At 44.2% G+C, this 9,852-nt stretch overlaps 1 protein-coding gene across 1 annotated transcript in view; it reads left to right on the forward strand.

The window, feature by feature from the left end:
* LOC121530727 (titin) overlaps positions 1 to 8,825 on the forward strand; it is a 52,179-nt gene extending 43,354 nt beyond the window's left edge. The window contains exons 14-16 of the mRNA XM_041835926.2: positions 96 to 2,026; positions 2,150 to 2,267; positions 3,659 to 8,825. Of these exons, the coding sequence (XP_041691860.2) occupies positions 96 to 2,026; positions 2,150 to 2,267; positions 3,659 to 7,315 (5,706 nt within the window). The 3' untranslated portion in view covers positions 7,316 to 8,825. The remainder of the gene's footprint in view (positions 1 to 95; positions 2,027 to 2,149; positions 2,268 to 3,658) is intronic.
* The last annotated feature ends 1,027 nt before the right edge of the window (positions 8,826 to 9,852 follow it).

The following is a 9,852-nucleotide window of genomic DNA, read 5'->3' on the forward strand; positions in this document are numbered from 1 at the left end:
CATACGATTCGTAAACAATTCATATTTTGTTTTTCAAGTGTCCCAGGAGTAAGGAATCTTAAGTGACACACTCTCTTTAAAAAAATAATTGACAGGATGTCGTTGACACAGCCATGGATGACCCAGCAGTAGAGCCTGAGCTCGGAGAGGAGATTGGAGAAACTGTTACAACACAGACACTCAAGCTTCAGAAGACCACTGTGGTGCTAGTGGACCTGAAGAAAACCTTGCAACCACAAGTGGAGGTAGAAAATGTGGCCTCAGAGATCGAGGAGGTGGAGGAGGTGAACGAGGCTCCAAAGGAGGTGGCAGGAACCAATGAAGACGAAGAAGAAACAGCCGAAGATCCCTCTGAGGACAATAAAAGAAGAGAGAGACCAAGATCCACTCGTCTCACAAAACCTGTTGAGGCTGAGGAGGAGACGGAGGAAGAGGAGCAGCCAGCAGTTGAGGAACCTGCTGAGGAAGAGGAGAAGATCTCACCACCTGAAGAGGAAGAAGAGGCTCCAGTTGTAGAAACAAGTGTCCTCAGGAGAGGAAGAAAAAGTGTTTCAGCTACTCCGACACGCAAGTCCACACGAAGAGGCAAACAACCACAAGAAGAGAAGGAGGGGGAGGAAGAGCCAACTGAGGAAGAAGAAGATGCACCAGTAGTGGAAAACATAGTTCTGAAGAGAGATACCAGAGGCAGATTTTCTGATCTTGCCCCTGCTCCTGCCACACCCAGAAGCAAATCCACACAAGCCTGCAAACAGCCTGAGGAAGAGGAGGAGAAGGAAGAGGAGTTGGCTGAACCTGTTCAGGAAGCTTTGGAAGAAAAGGTGGAGAAAGAAAAAGCAGTGGATGAAGCAGCAGCTGCAACGGTGGAGTGTGTGGGGGAAGAGAAGGTGACAGAGGAAGCCAGAACAGAGGAAGAGGGAAAGGTGGAGGAAGAGAAGGAAGAGGAAGCTGAAGCTGCAGCTGAAAGTGTACCAGTGGAGGAGGAGAGTGTTGCAGAAGAAAAGGTGGTGGAGGGAGAAACAATTCAGGAAGAGAAAAGGGTAGAGGAAGAAAAGGAGATTGGAAAGACTATTACAACACAGACACTCAAGCTTCAGAAAGCCACTGTGGTGCTGGTGGACCTGAAAAAGACCTCGCGCCCACAAGTGGAGGATGAAAATGTGGCCACAGAGATAGAGGTGGAGGAGGATGAGGAGGAGGCTCTAAAAGAGGAGGTGGCAGGAACCAATGAAGACGAAGAAGAGAACAAAGAAGAAACAGCCGAAGAACCCTCTGAGGAAAAGAAAAGAAGAGAGAGACCAAGATCCACTCGTCTCACAAAATCTGTTGAGGCTGAGGAGGAGACGGAGGAAGAGGAGCAGCCAGCAGTTGAGGAACCTGCTGAGGAAGAGGAGAAGATCTCACCACCTGAAGAGGAAGAAGAGGCTCCAGTTGTAGAAACAAGAGTCCTGAGGAGAGGAAGAAAAAGTGTTCCAGTTACTTCGACTCCAAAACGCAAGTCCACAAGAAGAGGCAAACAGCATGAGGAGGAGGAGGAAGACGTAGCTGATGAAGAGGCAGCTGAGGAAGAAGAAGAGGCACCAGTAGTTCTGAGGAGAGAAAGGAAATCTGCCCCTGTTCCTGCCCCTGCAACACCTCCAACTGTTGTTGAAGCAGAAGAGGCAGAGAAAACAGATGAAACGACAGAGGAGGTAGTAGACGACAAAGTCCAGGAAAAAGCTGTTGAGGAAGAGGATGAGAAGGCCACAACAACAACAAGCCAAGAGGAAGAGGAAGTGGAAGCAGAGAGCCTTGAGGAGGTTGTGGAAGTTCCTCCAGTTGTGGAAACTAGAGCTAAGAGGAGCAGGACAAAAACAGTCGCAGCAGCCACACCCAAACGAAAGTCCACACGAAGCAAGTCCTCTGTGGATTATAAGGAACAGGATGCAGAGGAGGAGGAAACAGGAAAAGAGGAGGTGTCTGAGGATGCTATCATTGAGGAGACGGAGAAGCAGCCTGAGGAACGCACATCAGAGAAAGTCATCAGGTAACAGAGAATGGGAATATTGCTTTGTTTCAAGTGTTCATGGAATACGGTAAAACACATGAACAGTTAAAAAGCTATTGTACAAATGAAGGTGATTCACTTTGGCATGTCTGTGTGGTTTAGGATTGAGGATATTGAAGCAGAGGTGGAGACTCCCAAAGAGAAGCCAGTTGCAGAGCATCAACAAGAGAATAAAGAAGTTGCTGCTGTTGCTGAATCCGACAAAGAAGAGTTAGCTGAGGTACGTATACTACATTTAAACGTTAAAACGTTTCAAAGAAATTGGGGATCCTTAATGTTAAGACAAACTCCCTAACCGATAAACAATGTTATTATTTTCCTCACAAAATTCTAATCACAGTGCAGTTATCACAAAACAACCACTAACTTGTCCCGATCATCATCATGAATTGAAAATGTAAATGAAACAAATACCTAATGCAACTATGCTGTAACGTTAGTAGGAGGAGACAAAAAGCCCGTTTTTTTTAGCTACTTTATTAACCGGAGCTGTAATGCGTGAGGGAGCGCGAGAGGCCCGAAGCAGGGATTAACCGGAGCTGTAATGCGTGAGGGAGCGGCGAGAGGCCCGAAGCAGGGATTAACCGGAGCTGTAATGCGTGAGGGAGCGGCGAGAGGCCCGAAGCAGAGCTTCAGCTCAAAAGTGACGAGGGGAGCAGGGATGGGAAGAGAGATAGCAACCAAGTCGACTCGCGCCGGTAGACTAACCTATTGCTAGTTATTTATCATCTCATCTGATTACATAGTACCTGTCTTGACTGCGTCAAACCTAGAGAAGCTAGTTAAGCTAGCTATCCAGCTAACTAGGCTAATTAAGACTAGCTACATAACCTTAACTGTGCGCTTTAGCCCCTTGAGAATCCTACAGTAAATAACAACAACTCCATTCAGAATATTAAGTAGCAGCCTACCTGTTGGCTCTTTGTGTTGGCTCTTCTTTAACTTGTAGTTCTGTCATTTTAATTCCATCTTCCATTGATTAGACTGATAACTTTCCAATCTCCTGATACCTTTCCAATCTCCTGATAACTTTCCACATCTCCTGATAACTTTCCACATCTCCTGATAACTTCCCAATCTCCTGATAACTTTCCACATCTCCTGACAACTTTCCAATCTCCTGATAACTTTCCAATCTCCTGATAACTTTCCAATCTCCTGATAACTTTCCAATCTCCTGATAACTTTCCACATCTCCTGACAACTTTCCAATCTCCTGATAACTTTCCAATCTCCTGATAACTTTCCACTCTGAGGCTGTAGCTCTATGTTGCCTAGTGCCGGTTTGATGACTTGTGATTGGACGACAACAACAACAAGCTACACGCGCCACTCTCGTGAAAAGCAAAGAGCATCAGCAGTATAAATGATCAAATGTTCTCTCTCAGCGGAAAGCGCGATGCAGACCATCTGCATTGTGAATTCACATGGAATTTTCAGAAAACAAACGATCAAATAAATGTCCGCTTAAACGTTTAAAAAAAAGAAAAGTCAATTTGACACATCCCTAATGTATATGATATTGGTAAACAATTAATCTTTGTTTTTCAAGTGCCCAGGAGTAAGGAGACTTAAGTGACACACTCTTTTTTTTCCTTCTATATTTGACAGGATGTCGTTCACACAGCCACGGCGGACACGGCAGTAGAGCCTGCGCTTGGCGAGGAGATTGGAAAGACTGTTGCAACACAGACACTCAAGCTTCAGAAAGCCACTGTGGTGCTGGTGGACCTGAAGAAAACCTTGCAACCACAAGTGGAGGATGAAAATGTGGCCTCACAGATAGAGGAGGTGGAGGAGGAGGCTCTAAAAGAGGAGGTGGCAGGAATCAATGAAGATGAAGAAGAGAACGAAGAAGAAACAGCCGAAGAGGAAAAGAAAAGAAGAGAGAGACCAAGATCCACTCGTCTCACAAAACCTGTTGAGGCTGAGGAGGAGACAGTGGAAGAGGAGCAGCCAACAGTTGAGGAACCTGCTGTGGAAGTGGAGATCTCGCCACCTGAGGAAGAAGAGGAGGCTCCAGTTGTAGAAACAAGAGTCCTGAGGAGAGGAAGAAAAAGTGTTCCAGCTACCCCGACTCCAAAACGCAAGTCCACAAGAAGAGGCAAACAGCCCGAGGAAGAGGAGAATATGGAGGAGCCAGAGGAAAAAGAGGCAGCTGAGGAAGAAGAAGAGGCACCAGTAGTGGAAGCAAGAGTTCTGAGGAGAGGAAGGAAATCTGCTTCTGCTCCTGCCCCTGCAACACCTAGACGCAAATCCACACGTGCCAGCAAAGAACCTGAAGAGGAGGAGGTGGCTGAATCTGTGTGGGACGCTGTGGATGAAAAGGAGGAAGTAAAACCAGTGGAAGAGGAAAAGGCAGAGGAGAAAGCAACACTAATGGATAAAGAGGACATGGTGGAGGAAGCTGCAACAGTGGAGAGTGTGGGGGAAGAAAAGGTGACAGAGGAAGCCATATCTGAGGAAGAGGGAAAGGTGGGGGAAGAGAAGGAAGAGGAAGCTGAAGCTGCACCTGAAACTGCAACAGTGGAGGAGGAGAGTGTTGCAGAAGAAAATGTGAATGAAGAAGCAACAACTGAGGAAGAGGTAAAGGTGGAGGAAGAGAAGGAAGCGGAGAGAGTGGAAGAAGAAAAGATTGAGGACGCCGCAGCTGAAACTATTAGTGTGGAAGAAAAGATGGAGGAGGAAGCAACAACCACAGAGGAAGAAAAGGAAGAGGAAAAAGTTGAGGAAGAGAAGAAAGAAGAAATAGTTATTGAACTAGCTGTAGAACAACTAGCTGAGGAAGTTGCTGTGATAGAAGAGGCAGAAAAAGTGGAGGAGAAAGAGGAAGCAAAGCCATTTGAGGAAGAGGAGAAGACTTCACCGCCCGAGGAGGAAGAGCAAGCTCCAGTAGTGGAGGAAGAGGATGCTCCAGTTGTAGAAACAAGAGTTTTGAGGAGAGGAAGAAAAAGTGTTCCAGCTACTCCGACTCCAAAGCGCAAGTCCACAAGAAGAGGCAAACACGCGGAGGAAGAGCCAGCTGTGGAAGAAAAGGCACCAGTAGTGGGAACCAGAGTTCTGAGGAGAGGAAGCAGAGGCAGAGTTTCTGCTCCTGCCCCTGCCACACCCGGAAGCAAATCCACACGAGCCCGCAAACAACCTGAGGAGGAGAAGGAAGAGGAGGTGGAAGCAGAAATGGTAGATGAGCAAAAGATGGAGGAGGTGGTTGCACCTGTTCAGGAAGCTGTGGAGGAAGAAAAAGCAGTGGACAAAGTAGAAGCTGAAACTGCACCAGTGAAAGAGGAGAATGTTGCCGAACAAAAGGTGGTGGAGGGACAAACAACTCAGGAGGAGAAAACGGTGGAAGAAGAAAATATTGAGGAATTTGCAGCTGAAACTGCTACTGTGGAAGAAAAGGTGGAAGAAAAAACACCTGAAAATGAGGAAAAGGTTGAAGAAGAGAAGGAAGCAGAAGCTGAAACTGCACCAGTAGAAGAGAAGAGTGTTGCAGAAGAGGAAGAAATTGTTGAAATGGATGTAGAAAAACTAGCAGATGTAGGTAAAGAGGCAGAACAAGTGGAGGAGGCAACAGCAGTTGAAAGTGTTGCATATGAAGTGGTAGTAAAGCCAGTTGAGGAACTTGCTGAGGAAGAAGAGAAGACTCCACCACCTGAGGAGGAAGAAGAGGCTCCAGTTGTAGAAACAAGAGTCCTGAGGAGAGGAAGAAAAAGTGTTCCAGTTACTCCTCCAAAACGCAAGTCCACCCGAAGATGCAAACAAGCTGAGGAAGAGGAGGAGGAAGAAAAGCCAGCTGTGGAAGAAGAGGCTCCAGTTGTGGAAAGTGTTGCAGATGAAGTGGTAGAAAAGCCAGTTGAGGAAAAGAAGACCTCACAACCTGAGGAGGAAGAGGAGGCTCCAGTTGTAGAAACAAGAGTCCCGAGGAGAAGGGAAAAAAGCACTCCTGTTAATCCTCCAAAACGTAGGTTCACACCAAGAGGCAAGCAAGCCGAGGAAAATGAGAAGGAGGAGGAAGAAAAAGTAGAGGAGGTGGCTGAACATGTGCCGGAAGCTGTGGAGGAAAAGGAGGCGGCAGCTGAGGAAGATGAGGCACCGGTAGTGGAAGCCAAAGTTCTGAGGAGAGGAAGGAGATCTGCCCCTGTCACACACAGACGCAAATCCAAACGAGCCCGCAAAGAACCTGAAGAAGAGGAAGAGGCGAACGAGGAGGAAAAGGTAGAGGAGGAAAACGCAGTGGAGGAGAAAAAGGTGGTTGAGGTTGAGGAGAATAAGACAGAGGCAGATGTTGCGATGGAGGAGGAAGAAGAAAAGGTTGAAGAGTCAGCAGAGACAAAAGAGGAAGAAGCCATCACACAGCAGCCAGAGGAGGTGGCAGAGCAAACAGAGGGGAAGGAAGAAGTAGAGAACACTGCTGAAACAGAAGAAGAAGAAAAGGGAGCTGACGAAGAAACGGCTAAAGCGGTAGAGAAGAAGGAGGAAGGAGACACCACCAATGTGGAGGAAAATACTGACGAGGCAACAGCGACTCTTGCTGCTTCTCAAGATGAAGTAGAGGGAGTAGATGGTAAAGCTTCAGAGGAAGAGGAGGGAGAAACTCCAGCGGTTGAAGCGGAAGAGGCAGAGAAAACAGAAGAAACTACAGAGGAAGTAGAAGACAATGTCCAGGACAAAGCTGTTGAGGAAGAGGATGAGAAGGCCACAACAACAACAAGCCAAGAGGAAGAGGAAGTGGAAGCAGAGAGCCTTGAGGAGGTTGTGAAAGTTCCTCCAGTTGTGGAAACTAGAGCTAAGAGGAGCAGGACAAAAACAGTCGCAGCAGCCACACCCAAACGAAAGTCCACACGAAGCAAGTCCTCTGTGGATTATAAGGAACAGGATGCAGAGGAGGAGGAAACAGGAAATGAACCCACAGTGGAAGAAGGGGAGGATAACGTAGTGACAGAAGAGGAAAGCGTAGTAGAGGAGGAGGGAAAAGAAAAAGAGGAGGGTGCTATCGTTGAGACGGAGAAGCAGCCTGAGGTAACGAGAGTTCTAAGAGTGAGGCTAACTGCCATGCCCATAACCACACCCATGGCCACACCCACACCACAGCATACATCCACAAGAAGCAGCAAAATAGTTACACCTGAGAAGGTCGAGCCTGAGGTGGGCATGCTTTCATCAGATGAAGAGCAGGAAGAGAGCCCTGTGGAAAAGAGAAATCTCCGGAAGAGAAAAAGCATGGAACCAACACCTGTTGGCAGATCCAAGCGCCGCAGCAGAACTTAGACTGTGTTTTTTTGTTCAGTTTAAAAAAAATATGCATCTATTTAGTGAAGATCATTTTCTTCTATCTATTTGTAAGTTAAAATAAAATAAAATAAATAAATAAACTCACTTCACAGTTTTCTGTAATTTTTCTGAAAGTCGATATGCAGTATATTTGATACCTTTTCATATTGTACATATATTTAGCATTTTAAGTACAAATCTGTGAACAGTTTTTTTTTTTTTACCTTAGTGGCTTGTAACACGATGTGTTTCAGTCGTTTTCTGATAAATGTATAGCAGTTTTTAACTGTTTCTGTTGCAGTTTCTAACAGCACAACTAAAAGTCTGTTCTATTTTTTTGTAATCACAATTTGGTCATGATCTGATAAGATAATATTTATTCCCTCAAAATACTGCTTCCCATAATCGTCTAAAACAACATTTATTCCCTCAAAATAATCCTAACTTCAGAATGCCAAACGGTGTCTCCTCAAGTAAGACTCAAGAAGTCTATAAAGAAATGAATATATTTTTTAATACGAATTTAGTTACATCGGGACACACTAGCACTAATCGTCATTAAGAACATATTTTGGGCCACCTGGCTCCATGCTCAATCAGGAATATCTTAGAAAATATGAAATATTGATATCTGCAATAGTGCAGATACATATGAAAACATTAAATGACCCCGGGAATCGATAGAACATTGCTCAGAGATGCACAAAAACAATATAACATCTCCCCTTTAATAATCTTATAACAATCTTTTTTTAAGCAAGCTATGTTTGTTTTTTTTCTACAAATTTCAGTGACATTTCTTGTGGAAATTTGGAATGCTTACATTTTCACCCAAATATAATTTTATACAAATGTTTTCAACAGAACTCAGGATATAAAATCAAATTTGATGTATTTTTTCTTTAATGGTTAATTTCGACATAATTCTTCATTTGAAATGTTTTATGTCAACACTTTGTGTCATTGTGTTACAGTTTGTGTGTATAAAAATATTTGGTACACTTTGAACATATGATATTTAGTGTTAAAACAACAACCAAATACACACATTTATCATTTAAGGTTTTGATAGACAGTAAATTCAATTTTAATAACAGTAATAACATGGTCATACAGAACAGTTTGTAAAATAAAGTTTAAAAGTTTAAAATAAAGTTTATAATAAAATCTATAAACTGAGCTATGATGTTAAACTGTGAGGATTTCTTTCTCGTGAGAGATGTGAAAATATATATACACTGTGAGTTTTCGTTTGTGTGTGTTATTTTAATAATAAGATTTATCTTGTTTCAGACTTTCAACGCTTTCTTATATGTCTCAATGCTCCACAAAGGCACAAGCCAGCAGTAGCATATCTTGCTCACAAACATTTTCATTTAGTAATGTTGAATTTTATGACAAACCTCTCCTTGCATTATGTGGAATAAACTTATGTAACTTTTCTCCTCTGACACTGTGATTTGTTAGGATCTTTGGTAGTAAATAAAGATTTTCACTGTTTTACCTATTTTTATGTGTTTTCTTTGTTTTCCTTTCTGGCCGTGCTCAAAATAAAAAATAAAAAATTGACTTTCATAATTAATGGGGCTTGCGAAGCAAGAGTCCCCACTTTAAATCTTCAACATACAGTGAGGGAAAAAAGTATTTGATCCCCTGCTGATTTTGTACGTTTGCCCACTGACAAAGACATGATCAGTCTATCATTTTAATGGTAGGTTTACTTGAACAGTGAGAGACAGAATAACAGCAAAAAAAATCCAGAAAAACACATGTCAAAAATGTTATAAATTGATTTGCATTTTAATGAGGGAAATAAGTATTTGATCCCTCTGCAAAACATGACTTATACTTGGTGGTAAAACCCTTGTTGGCAATCACAGAGGTCAGACGTTTCTTGTAGTTGGCCACCAGGTTTGCACACATCTCAGGAGGGATTTTGTCCTTTGCAGATCTTCTCCAAGTCATTAAGGTTTCGAGGCTGACGTTTGGCAACTCGAACCTTCAGCTGCCTCCACAGATTTTCTATGGGATTAAGGTCTGGAGACTGGCTAGGCCACTCCAGGACCTTAATGAGCTTCTTCTTGAGCCACTCCTTTGTTGCCTTGGCCGTGTGTTTTGGATCATTGTCATGCTGGAATACCCATCCACTACCCATTTTCAATGCCCTGGCTGAGGGAAGGAGGTTCTCACACAAGATTTGACGGTACATGGCCCCGTCCATCGTCCCTTTGATGCAGTGAAGTTGTCCTGTCCCCTTAGCAGAAAAACACCCCCAAAGCATAATGTTTCCACCTCCGTGTTTGACGGTGGGGATGGTGTTCTTGGGGTCATAGGCAGCATTCCTCCTCTTCCAAACACGGCGAGTTGAGTTGATGACAAAGAGCTTGATTTTGGTCTCATCTGACCACAACACTTTCACCCAGTTCTCCTCTGAATCATTCAGATGTTCATTGGCAAACTTCAGACGGGCCTGTGTATGTGCTTTCTTGAGCAGGGGGACCTTGCGGGCCCTGCAGGATTTCAGTCCTTCACAG

This window comes from Coregonus clupeaformis, chromosome 18, assembly GCF_020615455.1.
Source record: "Coregonus clupeaformis isolate EN_2021a chromosome 18, ASM2061545v1, whole genome shotgun sequence".
In the NCBI taxonomy this organism is placed as follows: domain Eukaryota; kingdom Metazoa; phylum Chordata; class Actinopteri; order Salmoniformes; family Salmonidae; genus Coregonus; species Coregonus clupeaformis.